The sequence below is a fragment of the Alternaria incomplexa genome, assembly GCF_024043165.1.
Source record: "Alternaria incomplexa strain BMP 0042 chromosome Unknown scaffold_13, whole genome shotgun sequence".
Taxonomy (NCBI): Eukaryota; Fungi; Ascomycota; class Dothideomycetes; order Pleosporales; family Pleosporaceae; genus Alternaria; species Alternaria incomplexa.
Window position 1 is genome coordinate 399,300 of NW_026249862.1, and position 23,334 is coordinate 422,633.

Below are 23,334 nucleotides of genomic sequence, written 5' to 3' on the forward strand. Positions count from 1 at the left end.
AGCTAAAAGGCTACTATGCGTCGTATAGGCGTTGGCTAAGAGGCTGGCGGTGGGATGTTGGTCGGTGGGAGCGTGAAGCCTGCGCAAAGACAACAAAAGTCTCAGGGTCCAGCGGGGCGAGCCTGCTTAACTCCGGTTGACCCTTCCTCTTTCATCACCATCACCTCCTCGCTCCTCACCAGCCCTCATCATACAGCAGCAACATGTCGCGATAAATCCTCACCCATGGAGTGAGAAGGAAAGAGTAGGAGGCGTCTCGGGGTAAGGCGCGCAGCTCCCGACTCGTGGGCGCGCCTCCCCGCATCACGTTGCAGCGAAGGAGCGCCAATCTTCACCCAATATGGGGCCCCGCATCATCTCCTCCCGATGATTCGGTAAACATCATCCAAACGCGTTTTGAGAGGGCCTCAACCCCAGCATCCAAATCTGCCGATATGCATGGCGTTGTTGCTCAAGCCCGCTACCGCTCATCCCGTTGTCAGAATGCCCCGGCCAAGAGCCCACGGCATGGTGCCCCACTGCAGCATATGTGTAGTGATATGGGATGCAGACCTCGCGCATCTCATCTTCTTCCTCGATCCAGCTTGTCGTGTCGTGTAGACAGCCATGGATAGCAAAACGGGAGCTACCCATATCGAGACCGCCCACGGGCGCGACGCCCACATCGTGCCCATCGACCAGGAAGCCAATGAGGACGTCCATCATGTCAAGCTGTCATGGAGGTCGTGGATGGTTGTCTTCTGCTGTTGCTTCGCGTGAGTGGCGCGCAGTCTTTTGCGTGGCCTCGCTAATTTACAATGTAGCGTCATGTCTCAAGTCTTCGTTGTAGTGGCTGCGGGATCAGTACTGTCGTTCATCATCCGCGAGCTTGGAGAACCTGCCATTGCAAGCTGGATCATCCAGGTACAGCAGACCTAACAAGAGACTTTGACACCAGATTTTAACACTCTGTAGGGCCCGCTCCTCATGCAATCAGTTCTCTCTCCTCCCGTCGGTCGCTTGTCTGATGTCTTGGACCGCAAGCTGTTCGCCACCATCCCTCCATTGATCGCATGCATTGGTTCCATCATCTGCGCCAAAGCTACGAGCATGTCTATGTTGATTGGAGGCGGTATTCTCATCGGCACGACGCTTGCGACCATCTCCATCGTTCAGTCTATCCCGTCCGAGATTCTGCCTTTGAAGTATCGACCTCTAGCGAACGGACTTGCAGGCGTCGCCGGTGTGTTGGGCGGAACGTAAGTAGACACCTCGCGTAGGTAAATAAATTTGACAGGTACTAACTCTGCGCAGTGTCGGTAGTCTAGCAGCTGGTGCGGTTACCAACCTGAGCGCTTCCGGCTGGCGCTACATCTTCTGGATCCAAGTCGGCCTACACGGCACCACATCCCTTGGTCTATTCGCATTCTACTGGCCAAAGAAACGCACCGACTATCCGCGGATGAGCTTCAAAGAGTGGATGTGGGCTTGCGACCCTATCGGTTCCCTTCTTCTCGTTGCTGCTGCTACCTTGATGCTTCTGGCGCTCAACTGGGCAGGTGGCGCGTACCCGTGGAGTAACCCGCATGTATGCGCCAACCTAGTTGTTGGCATTGTCCTCTTCGTTGCCTTCTGTCTTTACGGTAACGATCATTCCCTACAAGACTCCGAATGAGAAGCTGACATGGTACAGAATGGAAGGGCCGGTCTGATGGCATCGTCGCGCACGTCTTCTTCTCCACTGGGCCTAACTTCTGGCTGTCGACTTTCGCTTTTGCTATCGAGGGATGGATTTACTACTCCGCCATCAATGCCGTTACACCACAGCTCATCCTGAACGTCGGGTTCCAAGATAACGCATGGGACATTGCGATCCGACAGCTGTCCTACAAGATTGCATCGATCTTCACTTCGCTAGCTGTGACATGGTACGCGACAAAGTTCAAAGACATGAGTAAGCAACACTGCATCCTACTTCATCCCTCCCACTAACATCCCCCCAGAAACCCCCCTAGCAGCCACCTTCGCCATAATGTTCATCGCCTCAATCTGCTTCGCATTCATCCGCCCCGGCTGGGCAACCGAACAAATCATCTTCACCGCCCTAACAGGTATCGGTTGCGCCGGCCCTCTCACACTCCTGGTCGCATGCATCCAATTCACCGCCCCGCACGCCTTCCTCTCCACAGCCACCGGCCTCGCCTTCTCCGCCCGAGCCATCGGCGGCGCCTTCGGCACAGCCGTCATCTACGCAATCGTGAATTCGCGCATCGCATCCCACCTCGCCGGTGACATCAGCTCTGCTGCCATCGCTGCCGGGCTCCCTGAATCTTCCGTGCCTGCGCTTCTGGCGGGTATGAAGGGTAGTTCTGCGCCTAAATACCGGGGTAAGGGTGTACCTGGTATGAATGAGACTATCATTACGGCTGCGTGGGATGCGAGCCATTGGTCGTATGCGCGGGCGTATAGGTTGGGGTATTGGAGCGTGGTGCCGTTTGTTGCGCTGGCTACGATTGCGGTGCTGTCGATGAAGGGGATTAAGCATTTGATGACGGAGCATGTGGAGGCTACGGTGGAGAGGGAGAGTGATGATGAGGGGAAGGGGTTGGGGAAGGCAGGGCTGTAAAGAGGGAGGTTGCGTTTATACGTAGCAAGGCTAATATAGTAGACTCGGTCACGTGAATGGACTTTATGTGGTTCTTTTGTTTAAATTATGTGTGCTGATTAGTTGTGTTCGAGAGCTAAAGTCGAATTTTGACGTGATGGTGGCTGATCATGGAGTGTCAAGATCTAACGTGGTTGTTGGCTTGATTACTCATATTGCCCTCTTCCAACTCAGAGTGCGATGCGTACTCTAGTTCTTCTACTTTGTCCTATAGTACTGCAGTGGCGCGACGCAGATAAGCGACATAGGATGATGACGATGATGATGTTGGTTTAACGCCTATATGTAACCTCCCAGAGGGCATTCCAGCAGGCACCGCCAAGGAATTACAGTAGTAACGCACTGCCTAGTAGGCCTGTTCTAGGGTGAATTAAAATACATGTTGAAGGGAATAGGAAGGCCTCCGGGTGCCTCTCATGCCCGATAAGCGGCTTACAACTTCCGAAATATATATATATCTATCTAATTAGATCCTCTCGAAAAAAGAAAAGTATTGTCAACACAAGAGCCTGGCTCGATTACTCGTCTCCTCATCTGGACCACATATCACACCTCAACACCATTTCCCTCCCAATATCGGCGTAGCGTTCTCTTCTCCAAAAGCGAATTTTTTGATTGCAATGGAGAATCAGGACGATACAGCAAGCCTAGCTGGGGATCAGCCCCGCGCTCAAGTAGATACTGCGCGATTTTGTCCTTCTCCCACAACAAAGCTTCTTGGTACGCGGTATATCCGTTTTCGTTTTGGTGATTGCAGTTCGCCCCGGCGTCAAGCAGTATTTTGACAATGGCCATGCCCGCGTCTTCGTAATCGCGCGAGATTGCGTTATCGAGTGGTGTAAATCCGTCGCAGGTAGGGATGTTGGGATCAGCGCCGGCTTCGAGTAAGATTTGGATAACTTCCATGGTTTTTTGTACCTCTACTGCGTCGAACCTCAAAGTTGCATTCACCTGTACAGCGTAGAAGAGTGCCGTTGCAAGAGATCGTTCCTCGCGTTCATTGACGTCCACGCCATACTCAAGAAGAAGTTTGACCATATCGGGACAGAAGTTCAAGACTGCTGTGAAGAGGTTTGTTCTTCGTAGACCAATGTCCCAGGCCGATCGCATGCCTTTGAGAATCGACGACCAGAGACTCGTTTTTATGTCCGCTTTGGCGTCGAGCAAGGTCTTTACAACCTTGATATGGCCTTGTAAGATGCCAAGATGCAGGGGTGTCGCGTATCCAGCGTCCCTTGGGTCTATAGTGGCTCCATGTTCAATAAGCATTTTGACGACATTGTCTTCTCCGCATATCGAGGCCAGGTGCAAGGCTGTCTGGCTCAAACCGTCTGAAGTTGCATCGATACAAGAGTCATCTCTGAGCAATATCTCAGGAATAACTTCGTGGCTGTAATAGACAGCCATCATAAGCGGAGTATGGCCTGTCCGGTTTCGCGCGTGAAGATCCGGTCCTTGCTTGAGCAGCGCAACAGTAGCGGCTTCTAGTCTTGACGCGATCGCTACGTGAAGCCCAGTAGTCCATCGCAGAGGCGTCATTTCACACAATTCTTCATAACAGTCCGTGGGTGTGTCATGTACCCGCGCATGCAAGCGGCTTTTGATGACGTTGACCTGTCGCAGGAGGAATTTGACGACGAGGGCAAGGCACGATGGGGCCAGGCGAGCATGATGCGTCCAATTACTCGCACAGTAGACGTACCAATCGCTGTCTCTTGAGGGATCCAAGTTGTCGGGGTCGGCATATCTATCTAAAGATAAGTAAGAGACACAGACACTTGTTATCGTAGACTGTGCATCCGGAGACCATCGATCGAGGGTGCGCTCAAGATACTCTTGTGTCGTGTAGTGAACGAGTCGAATGATGCCACTGTCCTCATCCACGGCAATCAGGCCGAGACACGAAGATAGAATGTCCACAATATCAGGGTAGTTGTCTGGATCAAACTCCGGGCAACCGACCTCCACACCCAGGGCTTCTCTTAGCTCTTCTGTAGAGAGCGGTCTTCGGGCGCAGGTAAGAAATGTCAATGCTTGCTTAGCCAGCTCGACTTGGTCAGCGACTTGGCTCTCAATCCTCCTCATGGCAGCATCATATGCCGAATCGTAAGCATCGGATCCGGTAGCAAGTTCGTTCAAGGCGACTTTCACTTTTTTCGCGGATCTTTTCCCGATCAGAGAATCAAGGTGCAGCTTGGCTAAGAGAAACCTGTCGTCTCATTAGTGAATTCACAACCCTAGGAGGAAGCGACATACATTCCGCGCACTGCCTCAACGATCTTGGACACGACTTCCTCCCGCAAGCCGATGTTATCTTGCACAAAACCTGGTAGGCGAGTTATATTGTCAGAGAGGTATCTTCGCACGTCGTTGCTGTCTGCTTGAATTTCCAGCTGACAGGCTGTTTTGAACTTCTCGGTGATTTCTGGTATGAATCGTGACGTAGCAAGTAAGTTGATGTGACACTGCTTTTGTAAGCTCTGAACACTTGACAGCAGCCGTGTGCGGCAGCCATGAGACGTAGAGCATTCGTCGAGAGCATCTATTACGATGAATACTCTTGAGTATGTTGACATCAGTGACTTTAGCGCACCCATGATGGCCTCTGTTCGATCTGGAGCCCCTCTCTCTTGTTGTTTGTCGTAAACGTCTTCGACGCATTGTGGTAAGAAAACGTGCTGTTCGACAAGCTGTTTGAGAACTCCTGAGAGTAGGGCTTCTAGTGTCTGCTCGTTATGACGCCGGTAGTTGCAGAAAAGGTGTGCCAAGCCAATTGTAGGGTCATGATGATAACGCTCCCATAGATCAGCGTTGATGATTGAGGCGAAGACCGTCTTGCCAGCACCTGGTATACCAGGGCAGAACAAGGTGCGGCTGTCGGTACTGATCCAGTCTTGATAATCCTGTGAGCGTAGCAGCCATTCACCTGTACCTTTTTGTCGCCGACTGATGGCGTCCCGCTGCTCTGAAGCGTGGTCGATGGGTGTGAGCCAATCAAGAATGCGCTGGCGTTTTCTCATAGCCTCCTCCGTATCCTGACGCCCATGCAGTTCCTCAACTCTTCCTCGAACGTCATTCTGGGTCGTTTGGATTGATTCCAGCTCGCCATTGATGTTTCGCAGTGTGAGATTTGTTTTCTGGTTACGTATTTCCAAAGCGGCTTTCACTTCGATGAGAAGCTGTTCATTGCGCTTGGAGCCAGCGTTGATTGCGATGAGTAGTGATGTCGCATTGTTATGGAGAGCGAAAGTCACCATGTCCATCTCACACTTGATCGCCTCAATCAGCTTCTCCACGTCATTCTCTTTGAACGGCCATCGCAACTTTTCGACGATGCCGTCTCGGGCGGACAACGCAGCGGCCGCCAGGCTGAGCGCTTCGTGAAGGCGCGCAAGCGGAGTAGAGAGCAGCTTCAAGGTTTTGGACCATTCTTCGGCCTCTTCAGAATCCTCTGCTTCATCTTGCAACTGCAGGAGCAGATTATGGCAGCTTCGAACCTGCGAGCGGAGACGCTGTTTCTCGTGCTTGGCCCCGGATACGGCGATGATGTATTTGATGACCTTTTCGCATAGCTGGGCGACTGCTATGATGCTTGCGGTCGTCTCCATGTCTGCCTTGGTGATGGTGTCATGTTATAGTGAGATGGCACGAGACGCGGGGTTGGTGAGAGCCCCAATCAAGCTCATGCATGATGGGAGGCTGTGCCACATTGCTGCAGCAGGCAACGGATGCGCGATCGTCAATGAGTGACGACATGATGCGAATATGTGGAGAGGTCGCTATCATATCGTGTCAAGGTGTTCGTGGTGCGGGTGGACGACGCTGACGGCCTGGCTGCCCACGTAGGCAAGTGCCCAGATGGTGCCCTGCCGTGGGCGCCGACTTAGCATCACGTGACACTCTATTCCCGAGCAAGCTTGTCAAAGCACGTATCAGATACGCGCTCATTGAGTCTTCAAAAGTTGATTGTTCCATGTCTAGTCTCAAGACTGTAGTCTGTGACGCGTACAGCGAGGGTTGAAGATGTTGTCACTCGAACCCAAGCCTGACAAATGGCACTCGTGTGAGATCTTTGGGCTGTTGGCGCTGAATCCTGAATCCCCTATTAAGCGGAGATTTTCCTCTTTACGTTTCGTTTTTGGGGCTTATTGAAGCTTTTGCCAATTCATTGCGGTTTCTCCAAGCATTTTCTCGAGCTTTAAGTGCAATCGTCCATTCGTCCTTGTCTTCATCAAGCTTTTCTGGAAACTTGGGGTACAGACGAAGCTTGTCTATACAATGTCCTCGTAACTCATAGTCTGATATGAGGCTTACTTTTGCGCCAAACCTGATGAACAGAGGTATCAGGTAGCTTCTTTGCGAAGAGGCGGCCTGGTGAAGTACCGACTGGCCCTCATTATCGGGTATATTGGTATCCGCTCCTGCATCGAGGAGTGTACTGAGAGTTTGTGTTATCGCTATCCTGACTGCAGATCCAAGCCAGCGGGGTTTGACCTTCCTCATTTTGGGTGTTGATGTTGGCGCCTTGGCTGAGAAGATATCGGACCCAACAGACATCTTGGCGAAATGCAGCGACATGCAGAGCTGTATTTGACTTATACCCCGAGCAACAATTAATGTCGGCTCCGGCTTCCAGCAACATTTCAAAGATCTCGTGATTGCGTCCCGCGGCGGCTATACACAACGGGCTTTCATCGCGGCGTCCTCCGGGGGTAGAGCTGGTATGTAAGTTTACGTCTAACCCGTAACTAATCAAAAGTCTAACAATGTTCACATCCTCACGTTCCACTGCTGGCACTAATGGCGAGTGAATGGAAGGTACCATATCTTTTCCACCATCCAGAATCGCATCCACCGATTTCTTGGTAGTGGCGTCCACAATGACGAGCTGAACAATGTCAATGTTTCGACTGTGGACTGCGCAATGGAGTAATGAGTAACCGGATAGGTTTTTCAGGTCTGTCCTAGCACCGTGACTGAGAAGCAGTTTAACGGTATCTAGATGGCCATTTCGTGCGGCTAGCATCAGTGCGGTGTTACCAAATCGGTCGGGTGCGTTTATATCGTATCCTTGCTGCAATAGTACGACGAGTATGTCGCGAAGTCCGAATTGAGCAGACAGATGGAAACCTGAAGTAGTGTCTTCATCTGGCTTGGTCCGCTGCTTACCCATCACAAAGCGATATGTCCCCCTTGACCAGGAAAGCCTGACAACCAGCATCAATGCGGAGCATTTCAAATTCCACGATAGCGTACAGAAATCGATGACTGCCTGACGGGCTTGGGGAACTTTACGAGCGTGATGTCCCCAATTGCATGCAGCGTAATCATAAACATTGTCGTTGTATCCTGGGAAACCTTCCAGCTGTTTATGTTTCCTAGAGATCCTGATCATACCGGAATATCGGTCGGCACTCCCAAATTCGTCCATGGAAAGATACGCGATGCAGCCTTCTGTGATCATCCTCTCTGCTTCCGGAAACCACTGATCCTGTGTCCGGTTGAGATATTCCTGGGTGGTATAATGTACCAAACGGATAATATTGCTTTTTTAATTGATAGTCACCAGACCAGCACAAGCGGAAACCATGTCAATGATGTCAGGACAATCATCTTCATCGAATGCAGACTGCCCCACTCGTATACCAAGCGCTTTGCGAAGCTCTGAAGCTTTGAAGGGTCGCCTCAAGCACGTAATCCAAGCTAACACCTCTTTACCAAGCTCTGCTCGGTCGGAAGATTGCTCTTCAATACGCTGCATCGTAAGTCGATACGCATAGTCATATGCTTCGGTCTCGGTAGTGGCCTTCTGACCGCTTGCTTCCTTTGTTATCTCTTTCAGCGCATTGCGTACCGCGTTTGCTGATCGCTTGTCGTATAGGCTTTGTAGGTAGAGCTTCGCTAGAAGAAACCTAGCTTGAGTCAGTGGCTGGCATCTCCATTGCGCAGTTCAAGCTTGGTGATGCTCTGAACCTTGCTTTGTACTACTTACATGCCATCCACTGATTCGACGATTTTCAGCTTGATTAGTTCCTGGAGTTCGACATTGCGCTGAACAAACTGTGGCATGTTGTTGAGGTTGCCGACCACGTATTTGCGAACATCATCGCTACTAGCACGTACTTCGAGAGGCTTCTCTGCGCCGAATTCTGCAAGCATTTCTGGGACTGTCCTTGATGTCGCTAGCAGACTTGTTCTGGAGTTTGCTTGCAGATTCAACAATTCGGATAAGATTATCCTCCTGCAGCCATCAGATACCTGACATTCGTCTAGTGCATCGATCACAACGTATAGTCTCTGGAACAGCGCAGCCACGTCATTGAGGCATTGAGCGAGGGTCCTCCACGAAGGACGTCTGACGCCCTTCCCATGGTCGGAATATAGCTGTTCGATGGGTATCGGCAAAGTTTCCTGGCTTTCTGCCAGTACCTTCAACAGACTGCAAAGCATAAACTCCAGGGTTTGCTCATCGCGAGTCCTGTAATCGCAATAGAAGTAGGCGACTGCTACGCCGGCGTTGGTCTGGAATCGGGTTTGTAGATCGTCGATAATGATGGAGGCGAGCATCGTCTTGCCAGCCCCAGGCAGGCCAGTGCAGAGTAGCTTTCTCGCACTGGAGTTGTCGAGCCAAGTGTCGTAGGCTTTCGACTCTAGAAACCAGTTGCCAGTACCCTCTTGTCGCTTGCTCAATATATCATGATGCTTGGATGCATGATCATAAGTAGATAGCCATTGGAGCACCGCGTCGCGTTTCTTGGAAGACTCCCGGTGGTGGTCGGTACTTTGAAGACGTTCGACGTCGTGGTGCAAACCGACCTGGAGCGTTTGAATTTGCGACATGTGATCATTAAGCTTACAGAACTCCTCCCCGATCTTGCTCGCACTCATGTCCATCGATTGCAGTAGAAGCGCAAGGTCTCGATTGTTTTGCTCCGCGCATTCCTTGATCTCCCGAAGCAGCTTCCGAGAATCTCGCGATAGGGCCAAGTTTATCAGGATTTTCTCGCGTTCGATCGACTGGATGAGCTTCTGTACATCCTTCTCTTGAAATGGCCACTTCAATGAGCCCCTCAGAGTATTGTCGTGTCTCAGTCGGTTCTCCACTTGCAGTAGGATAGTCTGAAGTCGGGGTAGTGGTCCATCAGGTCGTTCGAGCACATTGATCGTGTCGACCAAGCTTTCGCCCTCGTCGATATCTTCGGCATCATCCTTCAGCTCTTGCAGTATACGTTTGCAGGCTCGAACTTCTCCGCGCAGTCGCTTGCGGTCTTCCGAGGCGTCTTTTACTTTCCCGACGTAGTCGACAATCTTGCCCGATAGTTGGAGTACGGCGATAACACTTGCCAATTCGCCTAGACCTGACATGACGAGTGAAGCATTCGGGCTTCGAAAAGCCTTTCTCGGGGTTTATGTAGCTTTTGGGCAAGTTGAGGAGTCGAGCTGCACAAGAGCAGGCCTCTTAAGAGTGGGCACGTCATGGCTCGCACCATCTAGTGCGGGGCGAAGCTGCTGTCCTGCGTCCATCCCATGTACGATCATCATGCAGTCCGACGGCACAGTTCGCGTGTGCAACCACCAGAACGAACCTGATAGGCTGAAAGCAGGGCGCAGTCGGCGAGACTTCGACATGGCGGCTGCTGCCCTGTATAGGGCGATGAACGGGGTGACTGTCCATTTGGATCTGGGATCTTCGTTGCTATGAGAGGTGGATTAATAGTTGCTGTGACATGTAAGAGTGAGTGGAAGCATGGAGTTGGAAGTCGCGGACGATGCACGTGCACTCGCGTTCGGCGCCAAGCTAGCGCGACTTCCTCAACCCTCAATCCGCCAGCGGTTACAAACATCCCAAACAACACCGCGAAAATGTTACCCGACGAGATCATCGCGCAGCTAACCGCTGAATTTCAATGCCGCGATCAGCAGATACACCATCTAGCAGCTCTTTACAGCGTCCGTACACCCATCAGACTTCCGGGCCATTGTACTAACAACTACGCAGGCGCATCTCCCATCTCCACCCTTTCTGAACATACATGGCCTTACCGCGACTGGCAAATCCTCGATATTGCGCTCCTTCTTCCATCTCTCCCGTTTACAACACACCATCATCAACGTTCGCGAATGCATAACCGCGCGGCATCTCCTGGAGCGCATCGTCGCGGCTAGTCTAGATGCGCTGGATGAGTTCAACGACGAGAAGATTGATAGGAGACCGTACGCGCGTACGGAGAATTTAAGCGCACTATGTGTCAATATGGAAAAGCTGTTGGCAGGCAGGGGGAAATTTGTCTTGGTGCTCGATGCGGTGGATAAATTGAGGGAAGGGGGTGGAACATTAATCGCAGCGTTGGGGAGACTGGGAGAGATGGTATGTTATTCATTACACGGATTGCGGCAAGGGACACTAACAGTATGAATAGATACCAAACCTCTCCCTCATCCTCACCACAACCCTCCCACTCACGCCCTCCGTCCTCCACTCATCATCAGCCTCCTTCCTCCACTTCCCATCCTACGCGCGCAGTGAACTCCTCACAATCCTCGGCGCCAACCCACCAAAGATCTTTCTTGAACCGCCCTCCCTCGAACAATTCCCAGACTACACACCCGATCTCGCAGCCGAAGACGATCAATGGCTCTGGGGCCGCTTCATCCAAGCCGTCTACGATTCCCTCGCGAAACACACCGGACGAGATTTGATCAGCTTCAAGAGCTGCGCAATGCGCCTCTGGCGACCGTTCGTCGAGCCTGTGGTATCAGGACAATTCGGCACGCGCGACTTCTCGCGCTTGATGGTGAACAGACGGCATCTTTTCCAGCTTGAAGACTCAGTTCTGGATCGAATTATCTCGGATACCGCCGAACCTGTCAAAGAAGCAGCACCAGCAGGCGCTACACCAGCAACGCCCAGCAAGAAGAAGCCAGCGAACATGACGGCGCACACGCTTCCGTACTTCACCACCCACATCCTCCTCGCCGCATACCTAGCGTCCTACAATCCCTCACGAACCGACGTCACATACTTCATGAAGCACACCGATAAGCGGAAGAACAAGCGACGCGCACCCAGCGCTGCGTCTTTCAGCGTCACGGGAAAGCGCACAGGAGCTAAGCATCGGAAGATCAGTCGGCATCTGTTGACGCCCAGCCCGTTCACTCTGGACAGGTTGCTCGCGATCTTCAGAGCCTTGCTCGAGGGCACCGTGCCCCAGGTAGCGGATTTATACACACAGATAGCTACACTAACGAGCATGAGGCTGCTTGTAAGAGCCGGAGGAGCAGGAAGCAACGACGCACTAGAAGGCGGGGGACGGTGGCGCGTGAACTTTGGCTGGGAATACGCACGCGCACTGGGCCGAAGCGTGAATCTGGAAGTTGGTGAATATCTTGTTGGTGGTGTAGACTAGGTCTTCAATTCATTTTGTACACTCCAACACCTGGCCAGGTGTATGTAGGAGCATCATCTAAGAACTACAGCTACACTGCAACATACCCTTATACTTCGGTACATCACCACAGAACCTCTCTTCCTCCTCTGCATTCCACTCCCAACTCTCTTGGAAAGGGTTAAGCGCGAGTTTCATAATCTGAGGTAGGATCTCGCGTTCGTGTTTCTTTTCGACGCGCTCGATGAGTTCGTCTAGGATCCAGGAGCGGGGAATGAACTGGCATCTCGTTAGCATCTTATGCCTCAAGTGACCAAAGCGGGTAACATTAGAACTTACGTTAGGATTAACCTTATCCATAGCAGCCTTCCTCTCCTCATCCTTGCCCTCCCCCCAATCCTCCTTCACCCTCTGCGACCATTTCTCCAACCACTTCCCAATCCGCTCCCGCCCATCGCTCTCCTGCCTCGGCGCGTCGTTCCTACGGAAGAACCTCCCCGCAACATCTTTCCTCTGATCCTCCGTCTCCACTTCACTCAATTTCACATTCCCCAACCGCCTAAACGCATGATGGAAATCCAGCTCATACATCTGCAGCGTATCCAACAATTCCGACATCAGATCCTCAAAATCACTCTCCTTCTGCGTCTTGAGTCCGAGACGAAGCGTCATGAGACGGCGGTACTCAGCGAGGAAAACGGCTTTGTACTCTTCGCCTGCGCGGTCGATGGCGGATTCTCCGCATTTGACTATGCCGTCTGCTTCTTCTTCTGTTACACCCTTTTCGACGAACTGGGTTTCGTCGACTTTGCTGCCCGCGCCCATGAGTTCGCCGAGGGCTTCGCCTAGGCGCACGAGGTTCCACCAGATGATTGTGGGTTGGTTGCGGTAGCTGTAGCGCAGCATGTGGTCGTCGTGGTTGGGGGTGTAGGTGGGGTCGAAAGTATCGAGGAAGGCGAAGGGGCCGAAGTCGATGGATAGACCGAGGATGGAGGTGTTATCTGTGTTTAGCACGCCGTTCATGAAGCCGTAGGCTTGCCATTTTGCGACGGTTTCGGCGTTGCGGCGGAGGATGGCGCGGTAGAGGCGGACGTAGCGGTTTTCTTCGCCTTCGTTCTCGCCTTCGACGGTTTCTTTGGGGATGCCGGTGTGGGTCTGGGAGTGGACTTCTTTGGCTTCGCCGGCGGGGAGCTTGGAGGGGAGCTTGTCCCAGCCGCCGTAGACGTGCTCGGCTGTGTAGTCTGCGATTGTGCGGAGGGTCTTTCGGTCTCCGCGGATGCGTTGAAGGTCGAATGTGCCAAAGCGAATCCAGCTTTGCGCAAACCGCGTGACGATGGCTCCAGGCTCTGTGCGTTCGCGCATGACCTTGCTGCCATTGTTCAGGGTGAGCGCCAGCGCTCTTGTACTGGGGATGCCAATAGCATTGAGATATTCCGAGACGACGAACTCTCGAATAGAAGATCGCAGTACTGCGCGGCCATCAGCGAAGCGGGAGTAGGGTGTCCGTCCAGCACCCTTCAGTTGGATCTCGTATCGTGTGCCGGTCGCTGGGTTGGTAGACTCAAACAAGGAGATGGCGCGTCCATCACCAAGTTGGCCTGCCCATTGTCCGAACTGGTAGCCTCCATAGCATTGTGCCCAAGGGTATATTCCAGCTTCCGGGTTCGACTCGTCCCATGTCAGGATCTTCTTTCCAGCCACGACTTCCTTGAATTCATCCGTCTTGGCCTCCTCTTCCTTAAGACCAATGTCCTGCATCGCTCGCTGACTGACAGCTAACAGCTCTGGCTCTCCCTGCGAGTCAGGCCGAACATATGTGTATAGTGCTCCCTTGACCATGCGCGGTCCGAGCATTTGCCGTGGCGCATCGTGGGAGTCTTTCGGTCTAGGGAAGGCGTCATCGGCGGGAAGGTTGGATGTGAAGACATTCGATTTGGGAAGTGACTGCAGCGTGTGAAATTCATTGGTCGAGTTGCTCGCCGTCTGTGGGATGTCGAGGTGGGCCATGACTTGATTGAGGCGCATAAAAGTGTGGAAGGGGTTCTTGCAGATGTATTTCGTCGACGATATCGCTTTCCTGGTAGGCTGCAGCGCAGTAGAGATTCGAAGCATGAGCTGCTAAGGGTATCAAGTGGTGTAGGAGGGAGGGCCAATGAGGGGAAGATGGCGGCACATATGGGCGCATTCGATGCTGATCAGTGTGATGTGAACGTTATGGGGCAGTGGCGTCATGCCTCGGACGAGCGGGCTTATCGATAAGGCAGTCGTGAAAACATCAGAACCTCGCGGTGCCTGACTCGCGCGTTTCTCTTCTGAACTAAATCGCGGACGCGTCGACATCTCCGCCAATCAGCACATCCTTCCTCAAGCAACGCATACATTCACTCCTTGATATTTGAGACCAACGCTGGCCTCCACACTATCACGGTCGCAGGATGAACGGCCAGCCAATACCCGGCTACTTCTGGGACGCAGAGAAGAAGAAATACTTCAGGATCCAAAACCAAACTGCAGCCCAAGGATCAAATCTCAAATACTCTTCAGCAAACATCAAGAAGACAGAAAGAAAAGAGCGCATCCAGAATGTCGCACTCGCGCGTTCCAATAAGCTTAAGAAGGAGCGGGTCGTCAGACGCAACCCGAACAGCTTCGCTCAGACAAACATCGATAGAGAAATAGGTCTCAGAAGACGGTCACGCTATGTCCACGGCCTTTGGCCTGACGCATGCGCAGCCGGTATTGAACAACGTCCCGAAAAGGTGCTACCTCCATGTGGACTACGGCTCTTTGCCAAAGACCCAGTACATCACACGATATACACAGTTCAAGGTGAGAACAGTGTGCACAGGCAGACTGCAGATCGCGGGAGTCCCAGCGTCCCATCAGAGGACTACTATTCCATACCCAAGTCGTCTTCATTAAAGAGTATCTATTCGTGGTATCCACGAGAAGAGGTAACGCGAACGACATCTACAGTCTCCTCGTTGTCCTTTCTACCGGCAACCGGCGCGCTTGCGGTAACGACATATGGGTCGGATCGGCCGCCAGAAGTGTGGCTCAGCGACCCGGGACGCGATGATCCAGTAAGTCAATCACATTCTCATAACCCCACGCACATAATCTCCTCAATGATGAACGGCTATGTTTCGTTTCACGTTCGAAAGAGCGGATGATTTGAGTTAGCCAACGGCCATGTAGCATAACTCAGGAAAAACGAGCTGTCCTGCTCACTTCCACCTCGTTTTGACCACTTTCCAAGACTTTTGCATTTTCCGAGACTCTCACGCTGACCCATAGTGACACAGTACGTAGGGCAAAAATTTACACCGAAAGACTGTTCAGCTATCTGGGGTGCTGCTGCCAGACCAACTACGTTCACGGCATCACCGGGTCTTGCAAATAGTGTTGCAGCGACCTGGACCGAGCACCTCGCAGTTGCAGCCTCAAGTTCGATGCTACTATTCACTCGCTCACAGGGAGGTGCGTGGGACTCTCAAGCTGTAGTAAAGTCACTTGAATCGGATCTTTTGGCCTTGGAGTGGATATCGTATACTACTGTCGCGCTCGGCTGTCGAGACGGAACCGTCCGACTATACGACACAAGATCAGGGGGCTCAAGTCACGTCTTGACACATCCAGCACCCATCTCAAAGCTCAAGCGTGCCGACGATGAGACTAGATTGATATGCTCGGGGCTCAACGACACGCTTTTCCTATACGACATTCGCGCACCCCGCTTATCTCGAAACTCATCGCGAAAGACGTTCGATTACGACAACCATCACTACAACGAAGAATACTTCAAAAGCCTATATCCCACTCATCGCGATAGTCACAAACGCCGCAAGCTCAACCACAAAGCTTTCAAGAATTGGTCGCAGCCAGTCATGACTTTTGCCCACCTGAACAGAGACGAGCTGGAACTGGACATCGATGTATACCCCAGACTCGGACTTCTAGCAGCAGCCCAAGACACAACGGAAGGTACAGTGATCCGGATTAGCAACATCTGGACGGGTAAATCTGTCAAGGAGATTGATCCAGGTAGCACGCGGCAGGCGAAAATCCGCGCACTTAAATTCGTTGAGAGTGGTTTTGACGGCAATGTCGACCTTTGGTCGTGTTGGGGTGGTGGGATCGCGAAATTTGGGTGGTCGCACAGTAGGGGCCTTTAGATGTCGAGGCTCACCACAGGGATATCAAACATGCTGGCCTACGAAGACTTTGAATAGTGTTGATGGATACATTCACGAGTCTATCATTGGTGCGAGCGACCACTAAACTCACGAGACTGAAGCATGTCCATAGGGCCGCGCCGATATAACGCAATCACACTTGCACCGACGTGTGACAGTGCGACACTGAAATCGTTCAAAAACATTTGCTGCAATTATCCGCTGCGTCACAGTGAGCCTCGTCCAATCCATGGATGGCGTCCGGCAGTCACTGACGCACGTGCGTTCTCTGTCGTTTGCACCTGCCTCGCACCTGCCCCGATTGGATCGCGCGATTCCCTGGTCATCATGTTGATCTCACAACAAGACGCAAAAGCTCTTCTCACTCAAATACCTCCAGCGACAGATTGAAGAGTGCTGGAGAGTCATTCACAGCGTCGCGGGTGACATTGGGTGAACGCCTTCACTCTCACCAATTCACCGTCGCTCTCCGAACTACAGATAATCCCCGAACGAGCGCACAACCCAACTTTCCGCACCAACCACCGCTCTTTCCTCACCAAGGGTCCCAGGATTACACTTGGTACACAACCATTCGCAGAGTCCGACAGCCGCGAAAGAAAATCATGGCAAATATCGATCTCGAAAAGTGCACCGCCACTTCCCCATCCATCAGAGCTCTCCCCAGTACCAACACCCGTGCCTCCAACATCAAGATGTCGTTCCTAATTCTCATCGCTTACATCGGTGACTACGTCGCAAACTACTACCTCAGTCCCACTGGCCCTGGATCCGAGCATCGCAACGGCGACTCCGGACGTATACCGCCTTTAGCTATCGTACTCACGCTACTCGGCCCTGAGCTCATTCAAAAGGCGTTTGCTGTCACGACTGCAATTTCGAAGACAGAGTCTCCATGTTTCGGTTTCGGGTGGCTGGCGTATAGCTTGTCACTCTTGTCGTCAGTCACGTCCGGCAGTGGTGGTTTGATGCCCAAACCGGAGTGCGATGTGCAGGTTTTGGACATGAAGACGGGGAAGAGACGGTCGAATAAGGAGTTTGCTGTTGCGAGGCTGCTCCGAGATCTGGAGTTTCGCTCTGTTCCGCCCAGCGTCGATGGCAAGTTTGACCAGGATAGCGAGGTCGTCGTTGAGGTCCTCCAGCCCACTGGCATACCCTTCTCCGCTTCCACTTCCCCCAGAAACCTACTGCAGAGTGGTAGCTTAATCACCGCAATCCTCCAATTCTGTCTTGCTGGCGCATTCTGGTTGTACTACGCCGATCTCTCACCCCTCCTCCTACTCAGCATATCAATCTTGCTTATCGAAGCTACCGCCAGCCTACCCGTCTGGACTGCTCAGAAAAACGCTTCCTTTACCCGGCACAGTCAGAAAGGCGCGTACGCACTCATGCGCGACACCGACTCCCCACCCAGCCACATCTACATCATCCAGCCCTCCTCAACTGCATTCACCAAGACCGAAAGCACGACCACACATCACGACACATCCACCAACGCCTCAAACCCCTGTGTGGCACCCATCATCCTCATCGCCGGCGCTTTCTTGAGCCAAGCCTTGCTCTACACCCAGCTTTCAGATGACGCAGCGATTGTTATGCTGCTTATCATGTTCCTTGGTACGATTAGTAACCTTGCTATCGTTGCTGCGCCGCGCGTGCCACAGGTCGATGGCGTGAAACTGGGATCTGTTGGTGTGATGAAGGGGGAGGGGGGTGTTGTGGAGGTTTTGAAGGAGGTTGAGGCGGTGTTTGAGGGGTATGGGGAGGTGCTACTGAAGCAGTGTTTCCCTGAGATGATTGAGAAATGGGAGGGTGGAACGGAGAAAGGCGGGATCGGCGAGATGGATTAAACACGATAGAGCGATTCTTGTTTTGCAAGGTCGCAGAGTGTTGGCCCTGTATCTGAACCGTCAGCAGTAAATTCCATCAACCACACGCAACGAATCCACAGTCAGCACAACACCTGATATCATAACATCTTAAATTCACGTCCCCGTCCCCGTCCCCGTCCCCCCTTTCTTCCCCCCTCCTAAAAGCGGTAACCTAACCCTTCCAAACACCATCCCCCCACCCCTCTGCATCTGCGCCACCGCATCCCCCAGCAGCACCCGTATCGCCCCTTCCAGCCTCTTATCCTTCTTCCGCCGCATCCACAACAGCACTATACCCAATATAAACACATCAACAGCAACATGCTTGAAGCACGCCCACACCCATCTCCACACGCCCCGAAAGAGCTGATAGTGCACTGAATGTGCAAACAGCCTTCTTGCTTCTAATTGTTCGCGTAGTGCCGCGACTTCCGCCGTCATCTTCATGAGCGATTGCTCAACGCGTTTCCGCCATTTCTGGTCTGCGACTGATTCTTTCGGGGAGCTGTCTTTCGCTGCTGCTGCGGCACCGTTTCCAACAGCGGGGGCAGGTGTGCTGCCGAAACCGGGTATAGGCATCTGAATCGGTTTGCCCAACACACCCATGCCGCGATTCCGTGGCGCGGGAGTGGGCGTCTGTATAGGTATTGGTTCTGCGCGGATCAACTGCTGTAAATCGGTTTGTACGCCTGCGTCTTCGAGGTCGGGGGCGTTGTCGTCGTCGTCGGGGTAGGATGTGGGGTTATATTGGCTGTCTGGGGCGTCGACGAAGACCTCGCCTTCACGCTCGATTTCCGCTTCTTCTTCCTCGAGCTCTTCTTCGGATTGCGACATTGGTGATTTTACGCGGAGGGGCACGGCGCGGCGTTCAGGTTCGTCTCGAGGGCCGTCCATTTCGTTGCTGCTGTTCATGGCTGCGCGGCCGCTCTGGCCGAGTTCGTGCTGGGAGTAGCCGGGGGTTATGTGGTCGGAGGTACGTAGCGGCGAGGAGGAGGAGGAGGACGGCACGTTGGATTTGACTTGGTCCCAGACGAATTCTAGCTCGGCGACTAGTTCTCGGGAGTCGGGTGAGGGCGAGGCGTACTTGTGCATGGTGTCGATGAGGGTGGTGATGTAGCGGCGTTTGGCTTCGGTGCGGGAGAGGCCGTTCTGCTGTTTCCAAGCGTCCCTGGGGATGTTAGGTCCTGTCATGTATGCGTTCCATGATGGGGACTTGGATGGTGCTATGCGCCAAGTGACATACCATTTCTCCCGTGCTCGTTGCGACTGGTCATCATTCCCTCGTGGACATTCCATTATACCGTCGACATCGCCCTCTGTTTTGGTCAGCTCTGGTCGTAGCACAGTCCCCCTCCGCATCATTTCCCTCGAGGCAACGTACCCATGGCCTGCTTATACAGCCCATACAAGCGTAACCTGGTCGCAGACGGCGGTTTCTGCGACCCCGTCCGTATCTTGTTGACGGTGTTGAGCGCATGGCTAAAGACTCGATCTATATTCACCTCTATTAGCAAAAGCTCCTTCTATCCCATTCCACCCCAGATAAACCTACCAACCGAGTCCGACATTACGAGCGTGGATATCGCGCCCCCATAAACGGGGAGCGGCGCATTGATTGGTGTGGCGGTGCGTGAGAGTGCCTCAAGAGCAGGCACAAGGTATTCAGCCAGGCAGGAGCAAAAGACTAGGTAAAGTAGAACGGCGCAATGGATGGCGGACGGCGTGCATGATGCGATGACAATGCGGAGCCGTGTGGAGATGGCATTCGTTGTCGCGCGACCCTGGCGCTTTGGCCTCGGCTCTTCCGGAGCGGGCGCGCTTGCCATGTGGCAGTGCCGTCGGCCGCCGTTTCACGTGTCAACACACTTTGATTGGATTCACCGCACTTTGTACTCTTGCTGATGTACTGTAAAATTCTATCGTCTTGTTTTCACGACTTATATTGAACGCGATAACAGCCTTACAATTGTTCGTGGCTGAAGCAGGGATCTTGTCGACTGATCGGGCAATGTTTTCCGCACGCGATTCCTGGACGAGACGAGATACATTTGCGACGCAAGACTCGCTGACTCCCTGTGGCTCGTATCTAAAATCATCTCATATCTGACAATATATCCCACAACAGCGTCTACCAGTTTGCTACCACTGGCTGCACATCGCTCGTGAACGACCACACGCCCTGGGAGTTGACAGCGTGAACAATCGCCTTCCTCGCTACATCCTGTCTACGCGTCGTAGTCGCAATCTGAGTCGAGGTTCCCTGGCATGACTATTAGTATCGCCCTTCGAAGACGATTGACGGACTCACCTGTACGCGTGCACCCCTCACGTTCGTGTAGGGGTTGCCAACTTCATCCGTACCAGTCGGGTACTCCACAATGACGGAATACGCAGTCGCGCTGGATACCGGCGACCAGCTGACCTGGAAGTCTCCGGCATCATTGCTCCTTCGCAGAGATACGCCTGCAACCTTGGCTGGACGCGAAAGACCACCGACAGCGCGTATCTGCCCCGTTGTGTAGCATCCATTCGACGTTCCTGAAGTGGTGTAGAACCGCCATGAGACAGGCGCCTGTCCGTTCTTGCAAACATTGCTGAACTCATGCACAGCCGTGAACGCAGAGTTTCCAGGGTACTTAGTGAGGAAGTTGTTGCCAAGGTAGGGGTAGAAGGTATCGCTGACGCCAAAGCTGTCGAAGTCGCGGAAGGGCTTGAGTTCGGCACGACTGCCGTCCGCGTACGTGGCTTCGAATGCCCATTGCACTCCTACGTATCGGTCTTTGTTGAAGGTGAGTTGTGCAGTGCAGCTACCGAGGTTAAAGGCCTTGTAGTTGCTGGGAGCTACGCTGCCGGTATACGGGTAGCTCCAGGATGTACTGCATTGTTGACGCGGTTCGAGAGCAAGAGGCGATGCTGTCGTAGCGGTCGTCAGGAGCGTGGAGAGAGTTGCGAAAGTGAGCCTCATAATGACGATGAATGTACAAGAGATGGGACACGAATGCATCACAACATGGGAAACAAGCACCCTAAATACCACTCCTCCACCCTCCCAATTGACATCACCAGCGGGTCAAATGCACCAAAAACTCTACTTATACAACTAGACAAGTCTTGGACACTACATCACCCGCCCACGAGGAGCGCAACCCGCCAATTCATATTAGCAGCCAAGACGGGCGTGTACAGCTTTCAAGAGATTCCAAGGCGGACGGAGACAACACCCATGGGGGTATGCGGTTTAGCTGGTGATCATCTGCGGGCCGCGAGAAGCCTAGCTTTCTTGGCGCTGCAGGTCAATCTTCGTATTCGGTCTTGAGGCTTGGGCTTGGCTAGGGTGATCTGCGTTGGGTACATGCGACGACTGAGACTGTTTTTGCTTCGACGTCCTCTGGGTTCGAGCTCGATATTCATGAGTGATTTTACGAGTATGTTTGGCTCTGGGCAGTGCGACAGGTATAAGCCGACCGATGTTTATGGTAGGATTTCGTTATAGGGCTTGGCACAGACTATCACTTAATGGTTTCATTTCACTGACAAGACTTGGTGTTATTCCTCGATACTGATCTACCAGCTGTAGCAGCTATCCTTTTATCAAGACCAAGATCTGAACCATACCCATATCACAAAGATTACACCATCGCCATGCGTCGCCCATCACGGACCACCATCTCAGACTAAACCTTTGCCTCACAACCACAGTCCCAATTCCACCTCAAGAGTAGCCTCTTCCCAGTGGAATCGAAGACTCGCATACTCAAACCCCAGCCTAAGGACACTTCCACCCACAGTTGTCCCGGCAGAAGTAGTTGCTCGCCTTGCAAGTATCAGCGCGGCAAGTCGTATCGCAGGTAGCTGGGTTGAACCAGCAGGGCCAAGACTAATCATCAATCACCCGAGTTAGTTCAATGCTTCTCGGGGAATTGTGGGGATTGGGGATGGGGAATCGAACTTACACGAAGGCAGTGCTCGAAGTTGTCTTTGCACTGGTCGCAGGTGGGAACTTGGACGGGCGGGCCGGTCTCTTGGGGAGAGGCGATGGGGACGGCGATGGGGCTGGCGTCGGGGTTGGTGAGGGGGGTGGCTGTTGTGAGGGCCGCGAGGGCGAGGAGGAGGGGGGTTGTGAAATGCATTGTTGGTGAGGTGGGTGGGGGGTGGTGTGGGGTTGAGGGGATTGAGTTGAGGGTGGATGGGGAGAAGGGGGCTTTCTTGGAGCAGCGGATTGGGGGGTTATATATACGCAGGGCTGGAGGGTCAGGTTAGGTAGCCGGAGGGGTTGAATCACCTCCATGGATCACCTGGGGTACTGATCTGCGTGGCGGCATACGAATGTTGGTAGTGAAAGAATGGGAGGCTTGATACGATCAGTGGGGTAAGGGTGTGAGATTGGTACACGGTTGGTGAGCGCTTTCGCGCGACTTTATGTCAGGGGCATTGGTAATTGTAGAAAGTAAGGATGCGTACATATTCCAACAACAACATATAAGCATCGCTCTCCACCTCAACCCGCTCCCTCAGACTCCATCCTTGCCAACCAGCCTTAGTCTCATTCCTCCCTCAATCCCTCAATCCCACCGTCTCTCCAATCTCCAATGCCCTCTCGCACCCACAAACCCCAGTCTAAGGGCACTTCCACCCACAGTGCTCCCTGCACGCAGCGTCATTACGACAAACGTCGTTGTGGCAAGTAATGATACACATCCTCGGGTTGATCCAACAGACCCAAGTCTAGTTCCACACACACAATGATTAGTTCAAGTCACACTGGAAGAGATGGGAAAAGGGGGGTATTACCTTCTGGCAGTCCTCGAACTCCTTGTTGCACTTGTCGCAGATGGGGTCACGGGCGACGAGCGGGTTGGCCGAGGTGATGGCGTTGGCGGAGGGGGAGGTGACGGGGTTGGCGGTGGTGAGGGCCGCGATGAAGAGGAGGAGGGGGGTGGTGTACTTCATGTTTGGTGGAGTGGGTGTGGTTTGGTTTGGTGTGTAATTGGGTGTGTGGTTGAGGAGATTGTGTCGATGGCGGATGGAGAGAGGGATGTTCTTGGGGCAGCGCATCGTGGGTTTATATGCATCTTGGGTGATGTTCTAGGTAGCGATGTACCGACATGGTAATGAAAGAATGTAGATGTTGATACGGACTAGAGTGGGGAGAGGTGTTGTGGAATTGGCGCATGGGCGAGCCATTTCACGCGGTTGAAGCACGTTTATGTCAAGGGCGTTAATGCTTGTGTTAAGCA

General features: G+C 53.0%; 10 protein-coding genes across 10 annotated transcripts; 4 read left to right on the plus strand and 6 right to left on the minus strand.

The window, feature by feature from the left end:
* Positions 1 to 966: 966 nt before the first annotated feature.
* On the plus strand, positions 967 to 2,605 carry J4E90_008477 (uncharacterized protein; the record flags this gene model as incomplete). The annotated part of the gene is made up of 4 exons (XM_051438002.1): positions 967 to 1,238; positions 1,294 to 1,622; positions 1,673 to 1,933; positions 1,983 to 2,605. 4 exons carry the CDS (start codon positions 967 to 969, stop codon positions 2,603 to 2,605), a joined length of 1,485 nt encoding a protein of 494 aa, XP_051288001.1.
* A 585-nt stretch (positions 2,606 to 3,190) lies between these two features.
* On the minus strand, positions 3,191 to 6,252 carry J4E90_008478 (uncharacterized protein; the record flags this gene model as incomplete). The annotated part of the gene is made up of 2 exons (XM_051438003.1): positions 3,191 to 4,853; positions 4,901 to 6,252. 2 exons carry the CDS (start codon positions 6,250 to 6,252, stop codon positions 3,191 to 3,193), a joined length of 3,015 nt encoding a protein of 1,004 aa, XP_051288002.1.
* Positions 6,253 to 8,195: 1,943 nt separating this feature from the next.
* On the minus strand, positions 8,196 to 10,009 carry J4E90_008479 (uncharacterized protein; the record flags this gene model as incomplete). Its single annotated transcript, XM_051438004.1, has 2 exons — positions 8,196 to 8,556; positions 8,637 to 10,009. The coding sequence occupies 2 exons, from the start codon at positions 10,007 to 10,009 to the stop codon at positions 8,196 to 8,198; spliced, it is 1,734 nt and encodes a 577-aa protein (XP_051288003.1).
* A 498-nt stretch (positions 10,010 to 10,507) lies between these two features.
* J4E90_008480 (uncharacterized protein) lies at positions 10,508 to 12,051 on the plus strand (the record flags this gene model as incomplete). The annotated part of the gene is made up of 3 exons (XM_051438005.1): positions 10,508 to 10,594; positions 10,644 to 11,012; positions 11,065 to 12,051. The coding sequence occupies 3 exons, from the start codon at positions 10,508 to 10,510 to the stop codon at positions 12,049 to 12,051; spliced, it is 1,443 nt and encodes a 480-aa protein (XP_051288004.1).
* A 57-nt stretch (positions 12,052 to 12,108) lies between these two features.
* J4E90_008481 (uncharacterized protein) lies at positions 12,109 to 14,142 on the minus strand (the record flags this gene model as incomplete). Its single annotated transcript, XM_051438006.1, has 2 exons — positions 12,109 to 12,309; positions 12,370 to 14,142. 2 exons carry the CDS (start codon positions 14,140 to 14,142, stop codon positions 12,109 to 12,111), a joined length of 1,974 nt encoding a protein of 657 aa, XP_051288005.1.
* Positions 14,143 to 14,465: 323 nt separating this feature from the next.
* J4E90_008482 (uncharacterized protein) lies at positions 14,466 to 16,205 on the plus strand (the record flags this gene model as incomplete). Its single annotated transcript, XM_051438007.1, has 2 exons — positions 14,466 to 14,859; positions 15,607 to 16,205. The coding sequence occupies 2 exons, from the start codon at positions 14,466 to 14,468 to the stop codon at positions 16,203 to 16,205; spliced, it is 993 nt and encodes a 330-aa protein (XP_051288006.1).
* Positions 16,206 to 16,459: 254 nt separating this feature from the next.
* J4E90_008483 (uncharacterized protein) lies at positions 16,460 to 18,076 on the plus strand (the record flags this gene model as incomplete). Its single annotated transcript, XM_051438008.1, has 2 exons — positions 16,460 to 16,464; positions 16,807 to 18,076. The coding sequence occupies 2 exons, from the start codon at positions 16,460 to 16,462 to the stop codon at positions 18,074 to 18,076; spliced, it is 1,275 nt and encodes a 424-aa protein (XP_051288007.1).
* Positions 18,077 to 18,211: 135 nt separating this feature from the next.
* On the minus strand, positions 18,212 to 19,482 carry J4E90_008484 (uncharacterized protein; the record flags this gene model as incomplete). Its single annotated transcript, XM_051438009.1, has 3 exons — positions 18,212 to 19,265; positions 19,341 to 19,413; positions 19,479 to 19,482. 3 exons carry the CDS (start codon positions 19,480 to 19,482, stop codon positions 18,212 to 18,214), a joined length of 1,131 nt encoding a protein of 376 aa, XP_051288008.1.
* Positions 19,483 to 20,369: 887 nt separating this feature from the next.
* J4E90_008485 (uncharacterized protein) lies at positions 20,370 to 21,062 on the minus strand (the record flags this gene model as incomplete). The annotated part of the gene is made up of 1 exon (XM_051438010.1): positions 20,370 to 21,062. The coding sequence occupies one exon, from the start codon at positions 21,060 to 21,062 to the stop codon at positions 20,370 to 20,372; it is 693 nt and encodes a 230-aa protein (XP_051288009.1).
* A 1,781-nt stretch (positions 21,063 to 22,843) lies between these two features.
* Positions 22,844 to 23,204, minus strand: J4E90_008486 (uncharacterized protein; the record flags this gene model as incomplete). Its single annotated transcript, XM_051438011.1, is given in 2 exon segments — positions 22,844 to 23,182; positions 23,199 to 23,204. 2 exon segments carry the CDS (start codon positions 23,202 to 23,204, stop codon positions 22,844 to 22,846), a joined length of 345 nt encoding a protein of 114 aa, XP_051288010.1.
* Between the last annotated feature and the right edge of the window lie 130 nt (positions 23,205 to 23,334).